This window comes from Odocoileus virginianus, chromosome 6 (assembly GCF_023699985.2).
Source record: "Odocoileus virginianus isolate 20LAN1187 ecotype Illinois chromosome 6, Ovbor_1.2, whole genome shotgun sequence".
NCBI classification, from domain to species: Eukaryota; Metazoa; Chordata; class Mammalia; order Artiodactyla; family Cervidae; genus Odocoileus; species Odocoileus virginianus.
Genome location: NC_069679.1, coordinates 12,635,539 through 12,652,034, shown reverse-complemented (window position 1 = coordinate 12,652,034; position 16,496 = coordinate 12,635,539). Strand labels below are relative to the sequence as shown.

The following is a 16,496-nucleotide window of genomic DNA, read 5'->3' as shown; positions in this document are numbered from 1 at the left end:
GAAGAGAAGATCAATCATAAGCTCATTGGAGAGAACCCAGGCCCTTTGCATCAGAATCCTGGGCATTTGATGGGGTCCCTAAAAGAACACCCTCTTGACCCTGAGAAGTAATTTAATTCTGTCCCTGGAAGTTCTAGGTTAGATGTTCCTTTCAGTATTTCCTCCTCTGAGACCAGTATTTGCTGTTGGTCACTGGAGAAGCTGACCCTGAGACCAGTCCAATTGGAAAGTATTCTGGTAAGAAAAGGGGGAAGGGAATAAAAAAAAAAAGTCTGACCTTAGTAAAAGATTGAGGAAAAGAAAAGGGTATCTGTTACTCCTTCATCAGATTGTTACAGTCTTCACAATAATCTGATGAATTTAGGTATTACCATCCTTTTAAAGAAAGGAGGTCCAGAGCGGTTAAGTAATGTGCCCAGGGTCACCCAGCTGATGGTGGGCGATAAAATAATAAAGCCAGGATTCAAACACCAGGCTCTGCCTTGACCTCACCACCCTATACTTCTATCTCAGATTCAATTTAACTTGCTGAAATGCCTCTCAACATGACAAAGTGATCATTTAAAAACAACCACAGATTAAGGAGAAGGAAATGGCAACCCACTCCAGTACTCTTGCTTACAGAATTCCATGGACAGAGGAGCCTGGTGGGCTTCTGTCCATGGGGTCACAAGAGTCAGACACGACTGAAGTGACTTAGCATGCATGCATGCGTTGGAGAAGGAAATGGCAACCCACTCTAGTATTCTTGCCTGGAGAATCCCAGGGACAGAGGAGCCTGGTGGGCTGCCGTCTGTGGGGTTGCACAGAGTCAGACATGACTGAAGCAATTTAGCAGCAGCAGCAGCATTTTCCATAGGTAATAATAATCATTATCATTTTCATAGTTGTTACTGTTTCCCAGGCACTGTCTTAAGTGCCTTTATATTAACCTATTTTACTTTATATTATATTTATATTTATTATATATATATAAATATATTTATATTATACTTACTTTATATTAACCTATTTGATCCTCAAAAAACCCTGTGAGGGAAGTCTATTATTATCCCCATTTTGTAGATAGGAAAAATGAGGCATGGAGAAGTTAAAGCTGTTCAAAGTCACATACTAGTAAGGAGTGAAGCTGGAATTTGAACCCAAGTAGTCTAGCTCCAGAGTCCATGCTGTTTCTAAGCAAACTATATTGTGCTTCAGAAATAGACCCTGGTGAATATAATAAAGGCAGATGTTCTGGAACGGTGAAATAGAAGCCAGAGAGCAGAAGAGAGCAGTGTCTTTATGAAATGTATTTTGGAATTCAGCCAAGAAGGAGATGTTGGATCTTGTCAGATGCTGCTTCTGCATCTGTTGAGATGATTGTGTGGTTTTTGCTTTTTACTTTGGTAAATGGTAATTACACTGATTTTTCAAATGTCAAACGAACCATGTATCCCAGAATAAACTTCACTTGCTTCTGATGTATTACCCTTTTTATGTATTATTGGATTCAGTTTACTTACATTTTGTTTAAAATTTTTACATCAATTTCCCTGGGGGATATTGATCTGTATTTTTCTTTTCTCATATGTCTGTCTGATTTTAATATTAGGGAATTGGGGAGTATTTAGATTTTCTTTAAAAAGTGTTTGTGTAGAATTCACCACTGAAGCCCTCCAGGCGTAAGGTTTTTCTGCTGTTTGGTTGGTTTTTAGTGTTTTATTTTTCCATTTTACTTTGTTGTTGTTTTGGGGAGTGGGGGTTAAAAATTTTATTGGAGTGTAGTTTATTTGCAATGTGGTGTTAGTTTTGGGTGTACAACAAAATATATCAGTTACACATATATTCACTATTTTTTAAAATTTTTTTCTCATGTAGAGGCCTGAAGTTTTTGATGTGGGAAGTTGTTTAATGATTTGATAAAAAGAAATTCTGATTATCTACTTCTTGAGTGTGCTCTGGTAGTTTTGTCTCTCAGGAAATGTGTCCATTTCATCTAAACTGTTGAATTTATTGGCTTGAAGTTAATTATAATGTTCCTTTACTCCTTTAAGTCTGTGGAATCTGTAGTGATGGTCTCTCTTTCCTGATACTGGTAATTTATATCTTTTTCCTTTTCTTTGATAAGTTTGGCTATTGGTTTATCAATTTTATTGATCTTTCCAATAAATAAAGAGCTTTCCAAAAAAAAAAAGAGCTTTCAGTTTCATTGATTTTTTTTTTCTGTATTTTTTTTCTTTTCTATTTCATTGGTTTCTATTTGTTTTTAGTTTAACTTTCATTTTCTAGCTTCTTAAAGCCGTGGCAAAGGCCACTGATCTGAGAACTTCCTGTTTTCTGATGCAGGGTGTTTAGTACTGTAAACGTCCCCCTAGGTACTGCTTTAGCTCTGTCCTCCTGATTTTGATTCTCTGTTTTTATTTTCATTCAATCCAGATGCTTTCTGGTTTCCTTTTGATTTCTTGAGATGAGGTATTTAATAGCCTATCTTGTGGAATACTTAGAAGTGTTATTTAGTTTCTAAATATTGAGAGGGTTTCCACATCTTTTTATATTATTGATTTCTATTTTAATTCCATTGTGATCAGAGAATATGCTTTTCTGATTCCTGTTAAATTTATGGAGACTTTTATGACCCTGCATATAGTATATCTTGGTGAGCACTTGGGTGGAGTGTTGTATCAATGTCTTTTAGGCCAAGTTGATTGATAATGTTTTTCAAGTCTTCTATAGTCTTCTGATTTTCAGTCTACTTGATTTATCTACTATTGAGAGAGATATTGACATCTTCCACAATAATTATGGACTTGTCTGTTTCCCTTGAAGTTCTGTAACTTTTGCTTCATGTGTTTTTAAGCCTTTTTTTAGATGCATAACTGTTTAGAAATGACTTTTTTTTATCATTACCAGGGATAAAATAATTTCATAATATTCTTTGCTCTGTAATCAATTTTGATTAAAATAGCCTTTCCAGTTTCGATTAGTGTCATCATGATATATCTTTTCCCATTCGTCTGCTTTTAACCTGTTTGTGTCTGTATATTTAGAATGTTTCTTGTAAGGCCGCATACAGTTGAGGCTTGACTTTTAATGCACTTTGACATTCCTTATCTTTTTTTTTTCTGGCCGTGCTAGGTCTCTGTTGCTGTGCTCGGGCTCTCTCTCGTTGCTGCGAGGAGGGGCTGCTCTAGTTGGGGTGCAGAGGCTTTTGTTGCAGAGCAAGGGCTCCGGGGCATGTGGTGCGTAGGCTTAGCTGTCCCTCAGCGTGTGGAATCTTCCCACCAGGGATCAAACCCATGTCCTCTGCATTGGCAGGCAGATTCTTCACCACTGGACCATCGGGGAAGTTCTCCCTGTCTTTTAATTGGGGTGTTTAGACCATTTTCACTTAGTGTCGTTGTTGTTATATCAGGCTAAATTTAAATCTCACAGCTTGCTTCTTGTTTTTTTAGTGGTTGATTTAGGGCTAATGGTGTACATTATTAGGTTATCACAGTTTGCTTTCAAATATTATTATTAAACCACCAGATAGGATGTAAGAGCTTTACAGTCGTGTGCCTTCATTTCTCCCCTCCAGTCTTTATACTGTTGTTGGCATGTTTGTTACATCTAGACAGACTGTACATCTCACACTATGCTGTTAATACTTTTCTTCAGATAGTTAATTGTCTTTTGAAGACAGTTAAATAATCAGAAAAAGATCTTATGTACTTATACAGAGTACCATTCCTGGCATTCTTTGTTTGTTTAGATTAGTATTTCCTTCTGGTATTTTCCTTCTGCCTGAAGGATTTCCTTTAATAGTTCTTGTAGTGTAGGTTTGCAGGTGATTAATTCTTTCAGATTCTGTATATCTCATTGTTGTTCTGTCAGTAACTCCCGTCTGATTCTTTATGACTCCATGGACTGCAGCACCCAGGCTTCCCTGTTGTTCACTATCTCCTGGAGTTTGCTCAGACACATGTCCATTGTGTTGGTGATGCCATCCAACCATCTCATCCTCTGTCGTCCCCTTCTCCTGCCCTCAATCTTTCCCAGCATCAGGTAGCCAAAGTATTAGAGCTTCAGCATCAGTACTTCCAGTGAATATTCAGGATTGATTTCCTTTAAAATTAATTGGTTTGATTTCCTTGGTGTCCAAGGGACTCTCAAGAGTATTCTCCAGCACCACAGTTCAAAAGCATCAATTCTTTAGCACTCTGCTTTTTCTTTATGGTCCAGCTCTCACATCTGTACATGACTACTAGAAAAACCATAGCTTTGACGGTGTGGACCTTTGTCAGCAAAGTGATATCTCTGCTTTTTAATACACTGTCTAGGTTGGTCATAGCTTTTCTTCCAAGGAGCAACCATCTTTTAATTTCATGGCTGCAATCACCATCTGCATTGATTTTGGAGCCCCTGTTTCTGCTTTTGCCCCATCTATTTCCAATGAAGTGATAGGACCAGATGTCATGGTCATAGTTTTTTGAATGTTGAGTTTTAAGCCAACTTTTTCACTCTTCTCTTTCACCTTCATCAAGAGGCTCTTTAGTTCCTCTTCACTTTCTGCCACAGGGGTGGTGTCGTCTGTATATCTGAGGTTATTGATATTTCTCCCAGCATCTTGGTTCCTGCTTGTGATTCATCCAGCCCAGCATTTCTCATGATGTACTCTACATAGGTGTTAAATAAGCAAGGTGACAATATACAGCCTTCCTGTCCTCCCTTCCCAATTTTGAGCCAGTCCATTGTTCAATGTCTGGTTCTAACTGTTGCTTCTTGACCTGGATACAGGTTTCTTAGAAAGCAGGTCAGGTGGTCAGGTATTCCCATCTCTTTAAGAATTTTCCAGAGTTTATTGTGATCCACACAGTCAAAGGCTTTAGAGTAGTCAGTGAGGCAGATGTTTATCTGGAATTCTTTTGCTTTTTCTATGATCCAATGGTTGCTGACAGTTTGATCTGTTTCCTGTGCCTTTTCTAAATCTGGCTTGTACATTTGGAATTTCTCGGTTCACCCACTGTTGAAGCCTAGCTTGAAGGATTTTGAGCGTTACTTTGCTAGCATGTGAAATGAGCACAATTGTATGGTAGTTTGAACATTCTTTGGCATTGCCTTTCTTTGGGATTGGAATGAAAACTGGCCTTTTCTGGTCCTGTGGCCACTGCTGAGTTTTCCAAATTTGCTGGCACATTGAGTACAGCACTTGAACAGCATCATCTTAGGATTTGAAATAGCTAATCTGAAATTCTATCTCCTCCACTAGCTTTGTTGGTAGTGATGCTTCCTAAGGCCCGCTTGACTTCACACTCCAGGATGTCTGGCTCTCAGTGAATGACCACACCACCGTGGTTATCCGGGCTGTTAAGATCTTTTTTGTGTAGTTCTTCTGTGTATTCTTACCACCTCTTCTTAATATCTTCTGCTTCTCTTAGATCTTTCCCATTTCTGTCCTTTATTGTGCCCATCTTTGCATGAAATGTTCCCTTGGTATCTCGTTTTCTTGAAGAGATCACTAGTGTTTCTCATTCTATTGTTTTCCTCAATTTCTTTGCGTTGTTCACTTAAGAAGGCTTTCTTAACTCTCCTTGCTCTTCTCTGGAACTCTGGATCTCTGGAATTCAGATGGGTATATCTTTCCCTTTCTCCTTCTCCTTTCACTTTTCTTCTTTCCTCAGCTATTTGTAAGGCCTCCTCGTACAACCATTTTGCCTTCTTGCATTTCTTTTTCTGTGGGATGGTTTTGGTTTGACCTCCTATACAGTGTTATAAACCTCCTTCCGTAGTTCTTCAGGCACTCTACCAGATCTAATCCCTTGAATCTATTTGTCACCTCCACTTTATAATCATACGGGATTTGATTTAGGTCATACCTGAGTGGTCTAGTGGTTTTGCCTACTTTCTTCAATTTAAGTCTGAATTTTGCAATAAGGAGCTGATGATCTGAGTCACAGTCAGCTCCAGGTCTTGTTTTTACTGACTGTATAGAGCTTCTCCGTCTTCAACTGTAAAGAATAATATCAGTCTGATTTCGGTATTGACCATGTGAAAACTCTTGGGCTCACTTGCAGAGGGATTTGTAGGGCTTACTCATGTTTTTTTCTGTTTCATAGGCATCACTGTCCTTTGCTGCCCAGTGCCCAAATGTTGTGAAAACCGTTGTTTCATGTATTTTATCTGTTTTGTTGTTATGTTTCAGGCAGGAGGGTAAATCTGGCCCTTGTTGTCTCACCTTGGAAGCCAAAATTCTAGCCAAGAATTAGAGAAAATAAATAAAATTACAGGGGTGAGACTTTTCAGATTTGGCAAATAGCAGACATGTGTCAAGGAGAGGGAGATGTACTTTTGCCCAGAAGCTGGGATTTCTTAAATACCTGAAAATGCCTCTTGTACAAACAAGTGATTAATTAGCAAGTAAAAAATACTTTTGGAAGCTGCTGTTAGGGCATATTAAACCCGAAATGGTGATGATCATCTCTGAGGATTTTCCTTTGATTCCTGGTCCAAGCCTTCATGCTTCAGTGGTTTTGAGTCAGGTGGCCTGGTCACGAGTGGGGCCAGAGCTGGCATGGCAGAAACAGCAGAAGGGGTGAAATGGCTTCTAGAGGGAAGTGCCAGGAAGAGGCCAGGTTGGAGTTGAAGAAAATGTTTTTTAAAAGTTGCAGCATACCTCCCCCCAAACTTTATGGACTGAAGCACTTTTTAATTCTTCTGCTGGGGAGTCTGTCCTGTTCACAAGGCAGCTAAGTACAGTAGGGAGCCCGACCCCGCAAGTTAGGTTACTGGTTGATTAGAGTCTTGTGACCCGGAGGTTCTTTTCTATACTGTGTAAAAGTCAACTGGTTTCTTTTGTCTGGCAGCTTTGAGCAGACAGTACCCTGTATCTCTTTGCTTACACAGGATATGAGTCAGTAAAGAAAAGAAAGTGAGGTACAGTGCATCTTAGTCTTCTCAGGCTGCCCTGATGACAAAATGCTGTAGACTAGGTGGCTTGAACAACAGAAATTTATTTTCTCACAGTTCTGGAGGCTGGAAAGCCCCAGGATCACAGTTGCAGCAGGGTCTGGTTTCTGATGAGAGTTCTCTTTCCAGCTTGCAGACAGCTGCCTGCCTGTGTGTCCTCACGGGGCCTTTCTTTAATGGATGTAGTGGGGAAAGAGCAATCTCTCTCTCTCCCCCTTTTCTTCTAAGGCCACCAGTCTGATTGAATTAGAAACCCACCCATATGACCTCATTTACCTCCTGAAAACCCTTCCCAGCATCATCACATTGACCGTTAGACTTGGACATGGCAACCAGGGGGGCGGGGGCGGGGTGGGGAACAGACCTTCAGCCCCTAGGGGAGTGTGTGGGACTCAGCAGCAGCATGAGTGCCTGGGTAACAGGCGGATGCTTGACGAGGGTCTTTTGTCAGCCTCTCATTTCTGGCTACATTGTGTCCCTACCCTCCAGGCCTTCACCCTGGTAGTAGCTCTTCCAGTCCATACCTCCAAACCAAAAGCTTTCAGAATTGGATTTGGAGTCCAGTGTTCTCTGCTGAAACAAATGAAAGCGCTGGATGTGCCTTACTGAACAATTTCACCGGAAAGGGGCAGACCTCCTGATAGACTCCATGTTGCTTCTCCAGGTTCTTCTTTGTGGCCCAGTTGGTCCAAAGCTGCATGAGCTTCTTGATGACAATGTATTTGTCCCACCAGAATCATTGCAGGAAGTGGATGAGTTCCACCTCATTTTAGAGTATCAAGCAGGTAAGAGGAAATGAGTAAGTAATGGCGGAAGCCTGGTCAGAAGGCTCTGTGTTGTCACGTGGGGGTATGACTGTGCTAGAAATGTTTCTTTGTAAATTGGCAGGGCCCTATTGTCCTACCACAGGTTTCCTGGTCCCTGGTCCTGTTGAGCTGATACAGGCCCTTGTCTCAAGGGAGAGTAATGGAGAGTATTACAACAGTGAATAAAGCTCCCAGGTCTTCAAGTATGATTGATCTGAACCCAAGAGAAATCAGGCTGTAGGAGAGCAGGCACCTTAAATGAAAATGTGTGAAGCACATGTATATAAAATTTTCCTTCATTACAAAGAAAAGAGAAGGACAGGTAACATCTCTAAGCTCTGTGCCGGATTCTGCCCTTGGCCTTGCTGGCCAGCTGTTCCAGGCCTCTGGCAAACTTCCTTTGAAGGATTTTCCTTTCCTTTGGGTGCATTAGTGGAAATGTTTTCTATTTAACAACACACTATTTCCCGTTATATAATATTGCAAGATTTATAACTCCAAATTCACCCCATCATACCCTACCCCAACTAGATTTTATGTGTTACACAGAACACAGATCTGATTTCTGAGAGATCCTAAATACCTGAATGTATTTTGATTGCTTATCTGAGTCCATATATTTGCTGGTGTTTCTTTCCTGTGCATAGAACTCTTGAATTTCCAATTCATCACATCATTAACTCAAGGTAAAGATTTAAGCATCTAAATAGACTAATTGGTACCTTAAAGCAGTACTTAGTTAATAAGCATTAGCGAAGTGCTTCCAAGTCTGATGCTTAAGAAACCCTTACCTACTAGAGTAATTGACTTTAAGATATAAAAATCACGCCTTCGTCCAAGTACAAAAAGAGAATTGTTTCTGTTTCTCTTTTGGATGCTTACTAGAATTGAGGGGGTTAGGAAAGGCAGGGTCTGAAAATTAGAGCCAGAATGTTGGAATGGGCAGTTCCCATTTGCACAGTTTTTGAGTTTCTCTCAGTTTTCACAGGAAAGCAGAGTAATGGCTTTTAGTGCCTGAAGGTAGTGGTGAGCAGTGAACCGCTTCGGTGAAAGGCATGAGTCAGTCTGTTGACCGGAAGGGTCTAGAATGGCTGAAGGTGTGCCTTTGGGGTGCTACTGCCGCTGCTGCTAGTTCCATATCCATCTCATCGGTGCTCCGTTCAGAACCTGTGGTCCCTGTTCCAGTCATCTTCCCTGGTGATGGCAGAGTAGAGAGAACTAGCACCAAGCCTTTGGTACCTTTGACAGCTGTGCCTTGTATGTGGTAAAGAAGACAGCATAGCTTATCTTGAGAAGAGATTGCCTCCATCCTTGGGTTTACAAGCTTCCCACTTTAGTTTTTCTTTTCCATGCCTTATTTCTTAGTACTAAGCAGTGGCATTCCAGTCAGCTCAATGGGAAGTTATATTTTCATCAGCCTCTGGAGGAAACCTAGTCTGGTGGCAGCAGCCCTCAGGTCAGCTCTCGTAACATAAATCCATCCCCAGCATCTCTCTAACCTAGATGGGTAAATTCCCAGAGGGGATTTGTCAACATTTTTTCCTTCTCTCCTACCAGACCTCCTCAGAGAAGCCTATTTTCAGGCTTGTGGCCAGTGAGTCACTGCATAGGTTTTGCTGACTTACTGGCTGAAGGGCAGGATCATAAACTGAAAGAAGGGATCACTTAAGGAAATAAATTCAAAACTTAGAAAAGAGACACAGGCTCACCCTGTCTGCGTTTCAGTCATTTTGCTTCTCGGGCCACTCCATCAGTCCTGTGGAAACTGGCAGCGGTCAGCTCTCCACATCCCTCCTTGTCTTTGCCTTGCGGAAGCATGTTTATTTTGCCTCCCTCTCCTTTTTGCTGAGGATATTAGTTTGTTTTGAATGCTGTGTGGCTCCTCTTTCCTAGGTTAAGTTAGATCATACTTCTGCATAGTTTCGCTCTGAGTAGCAGTTCCAGGTCTTGTCCTGAGGAGAATACCTGGGTTGCATGTTTTTACCATTGTACGGAATCTTGTTGGTTGGGCAAGTGTTGGTTTAGCGTGCATACCCCACATCGTTTGTGTCATGGGCACCTGCGTCATTGATCTGTCCTCTTCCTCACTTGTTCCTTTGCTGATCCCGTCTCGTGGCTAAATGCCAGGTATGGTGTGAGGCAGTAGAAGTGTGTTGGTAAAAGAAGACACAGGCCCTATCCTCAGCCCACACATCACTACAGGAGGTGGACTCTTGAATAAATAAATGATTGCACAGTCGCGTGCCAAGTCCTCTAACACAGCAGTGGCCTAGGGAAGAAGGTACCAGAATTGTGTCTGCTTGGAGGTTGACAGTTTAGTGAGGCCCCCCTGCATTGGGTCTTCAGAGATGAAGCAGAGGGGGATGCTGCCATCAGCTCTGTGGATCACCATGGGGCATTTTCTTTGGACAAATAATAAGATATGGGTTAGGAGTTGAAAGGAATGTGGTGTTTTAACAAATACAACCATTACATCAGGTTTTAGGAAATTGGTACTGTTTTCTTTCCTGCTTTCATAGATTTTTGTACACATGTCCCACATGTAAAATGTTTTTCAGAGGAATGGATTCAGTAAAGCTGAACTCAGAGCAAGGGGAGGGTGGCTGCCACCCGCCACCCCCCCCAAAAAAAACCAAGGGGCCCAGTAGAGGAAGGAAGGAAATGGGGCGCTGACCCAGGGGACAGATCAGCCTGCAGCATGCAGATCCTCCTCCAGGGTTAGTCTGCCTTGGGGAAAAACTTTCTGAAGGAAGAGCCAGTAAATGATGAAACCAGTGAAAAACTAGGTTTCATCATATGGACTTCAATTTTGTAAATGGGGCAGATGCTTCACATGGAAGGAAAGTGGTGTAAACCCGGGTCATAAATCATGCCAGTTTCTGGCAGCACCCCAGGTTGGGGGTGACTGCTTCCCCCTGGTGCTCAGGGGGACCTGCCCTCTTAAGGAATTGCCTAGGCAGCCCTTAGGCTGAGTTTTGAGATTTTCAAGACTTTAAGGAGAGGAGTGTGGGATCCGCATGATATGGCGCAGAATGGGCTTGGAGAAACCTCTTGCCCCCACACTGCCCCCTCCCTTAGAACTCAGGCACTAGCACCCTCCCCTCGAGTGCTTGGCAGCTGTGTGTATTGGCAGGGGACAGGGGGCGGCGTCTTAACTGGTACTTCACCACCTAACTGCACATCAGGATCTACAGGGGGGCTGCCAGCTACACATCAACCATTTAGGGAGGAAGTAACGTGTGAACAGAGTCTTTATTCCTTATTACGGTCATTACTCCAGAACAGCTTGCTCACAGGAGGCTAGAGCAGCCATTTACTCTGAGCTTTCAGATCAAATGCCCAGAAATCACCAGTGGGCAGCAAGGCTGGGGAGGGGGGGTGGTCAGCCTGGCTCCTGGAATTCCAGCCTCCTTAGGTCCCAATGACATCACAGATGCTAGGGCGCTCCTGAGAGGTGGCAGTTGCTTCAGGAAAGGCAGCCTGCCTGCATGCAGGGCCCACACGGTATACTGCACACTGGTGTTTGGGAGCCATGATCTGTGTGGGGAGGGACACGGGCTCCTGGGTGTGAGAACTGAGGGGACAGGAGACCTTTGCCGAGACGCGAGGGGTGTGACCCTGCCAGGCCTTGACAAAGGCACATAGCACTAGCACCCATACTGTATTTTTGAGGGGTTGGGGTTTCTGGTTCATTGCTGACCACCGTCCTGGCCGCGGCCGTGCTCCCCTTAGGCTATGGCAGCTGGGATTCACTCAGCCAGAAGCCCGCCTGCCCCGAGCCAAGGCTCCAGTGAGGCCCTGCCTTCCCCACACATCTCGGAGACTCAAAGCCTCTTCCTTTTCTTCCCGTTGTGTTGACTGGGCTTTTCTAGGGGAGGAGTGGGACCAGTTAAAAGCTCCCCATGCCAACCGGTTCATCTTCTCCCACGACCTCTCCAACGGGGCCATGAATATGCTGGAGGTCTTTGTGTCTAGCCTGGAGGAGTTTCAGCCAGACCTGGTGGTCCTCTCTGGATTGCACATGATGGAGGGACACAGCAAGGAGTTCCAGAGGAAGAGGCTCTTGGAGGTAACGGTGGCACTGTCACAGCTGCGCAGATCGCAGCTCCTGTTCTCCTTCGGACTCCCGCCTCTCCCGGCCTCTGCAGCCTGCACTGCCTTGCCCTAGGCCCCAGCCTCCCAGGATGGGTCGTGGTAGCCAAGAAGCCTGCCTCCCACTGCAGCGAGGCGCCTCACGGTGTTCTTTCAGGCACAGGCGGCAGCTTGAGTAGGACAGGTCAGAACATCATCTTGCCTGAGCCTCTGCTTCCTGTGCTGAACCAAACATGGCTGCAGTGTTTGTGGTCTGTGTCCTTCACGTTTTCCGTATCATCTCATTCACATCAGCTGTGTTGCAGAGTCACACAGCAGTTGAAGCCGATTGCTCAGTTTAGGTCACTAGGAAGAAGCTGGCTGTGTGAACGTTTAGGGGGGATTCCTGATGTGTTGCGAGTCCTTAACCCCAGCGCCTCCCAGCAGAACCTAGTTGTCCCTGTTGGGCAAAGCCTCCCTTGTCCACAGAGACTGTGGTCGCCCACATAGCCAGGAGCTCTCATGAGGATGCACTGCCTCTTGGACCCATCCTTCCCTCTTGCCTGACTCCTTGTTTCTGATGGCAGTGGTCCCCTCTTGTCTCTGCAGGTCGTGACCTCCATTTCTGACATCCCTGCGGGTGTCCCGGTTCACCTGGAGCTGGCCAGCATGACCAACAAGGAGCTCATGAGCAGCATCGTGCACCAGGTAACCCACCGGCCATGCTCAGGGCTCAGGGCGCCGTGGGTGTCATCTCACCCAGACCTGGTCCACGAGCTCCAAGTCAGGAGCCAGGACTGCCCTGGAGCAGCATCTCCTGCTGAGTTAGGAAGGCCTCAGAGTTACTGATGGGTTCATTTAGTTCAGTTTAGCCAGCTAAACTAAAAAGTCATGTCTGACTCTCTGCTGCCCCATGGACTGCAGCATACCAGGCTTCCCTGTCCATCACCAACTCCCAGAACTTACTCAAACTCATGTCTGAGTCAGTGATGCCATCCAACCATCTCATCCTATGTCGTCCCCTTCTCCTCCTGCCTTCAGTCTTTCTCAGCATCAGGGTCTTTTCCAAGGAGTCATTTCTTCACATCAGGTGGCCAAAGTATTGGAGCTTCAGCATCAATCCTTACAGTGAGTATTCAAGATGGATTTCCTTCAGGATTGACTGGTTTGATCTTGCAGTCCAAGGGACTCTGAAGAGTCTTCTCCAACACCACAGCTCAAAAGCATCAATTCTTTAGCGCTCAGCTTTCTTTATGGTCTAACTCCCACATCCATACATGACTACTGGAAAAACCATAGCTTTGACTAGACAGACCTTTGTTGGCAAAGTAATGTCTCTCCTTTTTAATGTGCTGTCCAGGTAGGTCATAGCTTTTCTTCCAAGGAGCAAGCATCTTTTAATTTCAGGCTGCAATCACCATCTGCAGTGATTTTGGAGCCCAAGAAAACAAAGTCTGTCACTGTTTTCATTGTTTCCCCATCTATTTGCCATAAAGTGATGGGACCAGATGCCATGATCTTAGTTTTTTGAATGTTGAGTTTTAAGCCAGCTTTTTCACTCTCCTCTTTCACCTTCATCAAGAAGCTCTAAAGTTCCTCTTTGTTTTCTGGCATAAAGGTGGTGTCATCTGCATATCTGAGGTTATTGATATTTCTCCCGGCAATCTTTATCCCAGCTTGTGCTTCATCCAGCCCAGCATTTCTCACGATGTACTCTACACAGAAGTTAATAAGCAGGGTGACAGTATACAGCCTTGACGTGCCTCTTTCCCAATTTGGAACCAGTCTGTTGTTCCATATCTGGTTCTAACTGTTGCTTCTTGACCTGCATACAGATTTCTCAGGAGGCAGGTAAGGTGGTCGTGTATTCCCATCTCTTTAAGAATTTTCCACAGTTTACTGTGATCCACACACTCAAAAGCTTTGGCGTGGTCAATAAAGCAGAAGTAGATGCTTTTCTGGAACTCTCTTGCTTTTTCTATGATCTAATGGATGTTGGCAATTTGATCTCTGGTTCCTCTGCCTTTTCTAAATCCAACTTTAACAACTGGAAGTTCTCGGTTCACATACTGTTGAAGCCTCGCTTGGAAAATTTTGAGCATTACTTTGCTAGCGTGAGAGATGAGTGCATTTGTGCAGTAGTTTGAACATTCTTTGGCATTGCCTTTCTTTGGAATTAGAATAAAAACCGACCTTTTCCAGTCCTGTAGCCACTGCTGAGTTTTCCAAATCTGCTGGCATATTGAGTGCAGCACTTTCACAGCATTATCTTTTAGGATTTGAAATAGCTCAACTGGAATTCCATCACCTCCACTAGCTTTGTGCATAGTGATGCTCCCTAAGGCCCACTTGACTTCACATTCCAGGATGTCTGGCTCTAGGTGAGTGATCACACCATTATGTTTATCTGGGTCCTTAACATCTTTTTTGTACAGTTCTTCTGTATATTCTTGCCACCTCTTCTTAATATCTTCTGCTTCTGTTAGGTCCATACTGTTTCTGTCCTTTATTGTGCCCACCTTTGCATGAAATGTTCCTTTGGTATTTCGAATTTTCTTGAAGAGATCTCTAGTCTTTCCCGTTCTATTGTTTTCCTCTATTTCTTTGCATTGATTACTTAAGAAGGTTTTCTTATCTCTCCTTGCTATTCTTTGGAACTCTGTCTTCAGATGGATATACCTTTCCTTTTCTTTGCCTTTTGCTTCTCTTCTTTTCACAGCTATTTGTAAGGCCTCCTCAGACAACCATTTTGCCTTTCTGCATTTCTTTTTCTTGGGAGTGGTTTTGATCACAGCCTCCTGTACAATGTCATGAACCTCTCTGTCCATAGTTCTTCAGGCACTCTATCAGATCTAATCCTTTCAATCTATTTGTCACTTCCACTGTATAATCATAAGGAATTTGATTTAGGTCATACCTGAATGGTCTGGTGGTTTTGCCTACTTTCTTCATTTTAAGTCTGAATTTTGCAATTAGTTGATGATCTAAGCCATAGTCAGCTCCCGGTCTTGTTTTTGCCGACTGTTTAGAGCTTCTCCACCTTTGACTGCAAAAAATATAATCAGTCTGATTTTGGCGGAGTTACTGATGTGTTTCACGGGCGTGTTACCAGTGGGTTCATAGTGTGTCCTTTTCCTTCCAGCATGTGGAGGTTGGAAGTGAATGTCTTTTGCAGTGGAACCCAAAGGAGAAAACCAAAAACCCAACCCCAGTGCTTTCAGCTGAACTTCAGGAAGCTCAGAGAAGGGAAATTTGGGGGACGCTACACTCCCTCCCCATCAGGCCCCTAGGTGTTCAGCCTTTGGACAGTAACAATGATCAGATAAGTCCAAGAGTGGGATGTTTGAGAGGACAGATTTTGAAAACCAGGATTGGAATGCCAGCTTTGCCTGCCACTCTCTAGCTCTGTGAACTTAGGCAGGTTAGTTAACCTCTTGTTTTTTAACATCTTTCATGGGTAACATATGGTTCAAAATTCACAAAGTATTACAAGATGCACAATGAAATCTCCCTTCCTCCTGCCCTTGTACCCACTGTTGGTAACCTCCTTAAGAGTTTTGTCTCATCCCTCCAGATTCATTGTGTGCATATATAAGCAAATAGGGAATACAGCCTTATTATTTCATCCTTCTTTATCCCAAAAGATAGCATAGCACACTGCATAGACTGTTGTACACGTTGCTTTTTTCCACTGGATGCATTTTGGAGATGTTTTCTCTGTCATTACGTGAAGGGTCATCAGTCTCCCTACTGCCACGTGGGTAGAAGCAGCGGTGGTGCACACAGGGTCTTTAATGCCAGCCAGAGCCGAGTGTTGGGCTCACTGCCCTTTTCTGCTCCTACAGTGCTGCACTGAATAACCTTTTACATGAGTTTAATTTGACCCATGACCAGGTACATGTGGATGATACATTCTCAGAAGTTGAACTACTGGATTGGGGCATAAAAAGCATTTGTCAGTTTGATCCTGCAAAGTTGGCATTCATGAGCACAGCACAGGTTTACTTCTACTAGAATTCTTTACAATGTTTTTTTCCTCATCTTTGCCGCTGAAACGTGATTTTTAAATGTGCTTTCTTACCAGTCTGACATGTGAAAGGTGCTTAGGGCAGTTTTAGGCTCACAGCAGAAGTGAGCAGGATGTAGGTTCCCACATAGCTCTTGCATCTCCCACCCCCAGCCACAGCCTCCCCCGTCCACAGATGAGACATTTGTCACAGTCAGTGAACCAACACTAAGTCGTCGTCATGCAGAGTCCATCGTTTATATTAGGGTTCACGCCTGGTGCTTTTCAATATGATTTTTATTCATGTATTTCTCTTCTCGAGGTTATTTTTTCACTTCTTTAAAAAGCCATGTTTGTTTCATTTTCTGCATTGCTATCTACCTAATCTTTCTAAGCCTCTGTCCCCTTATCTGTAAGGTGGAGGCAACCCCTCCTTCTTTCAGAGTGTTACAGCAAGAAGTGAGTGAAATAGAGCCGTTAGCTTGGCATCTGACATAGACCATGCGGCAAATGGAAGTGCTATTACATTAGCGCCCCTGGTTTTATATAAACACACACAGGGCTCCTCTCTCTGCACAGACGTTCACTTTCTGCAGGTCCCTGCTCTGAGGAAGGAAGTGCTAAGTAAGACAGACAGTGAGGTGGACATCATGCTTCCCCTCAAGGTAGAAGAGCTGGCTCCTGTT

At 43.7% G+C, this 16,496-nt stretch overlaps 1 protein-coding gene across 8 annotated transcripts in view; it reads left to right on the top strand.

Moving 5' to 3' along the window:
- Nucleotides 1–16,496, top strand: part of ADPGK (ADP dependent glucokinase) — a 31,164-nt gene that overhangs the window by 12,586 nt on the left and 2,082 nt on the right. For 5 of the 8 annotated variants that reach the window (XM_070468788.1, XM_070468787.1, XM_070468794.1 and 2 more), the window contains exons 4-7: nt 7,592–7,712; nt 11,606–11,802; nt 12,414–12,512; nt 12,846–12,932. In XM_070468788.1, coding sequence (XP_070324889.1) covers nt 7,592–7,712; nt 11,606–11,802; nt 12,414–12,512; nt 12,846–12,932 — 504 coding nt within the window. The remainder of the gene's footprint in view (nt 1–7,591; nt 7,713–11,605; nt 11,803–12,413; nt 12,513–12,845; nt 12,933–16,496) is intronic. The other 3 variants (XM_070468790.1, XM_070468789.1, XM_070468791.1) reach the window with 2 other exon arrangements.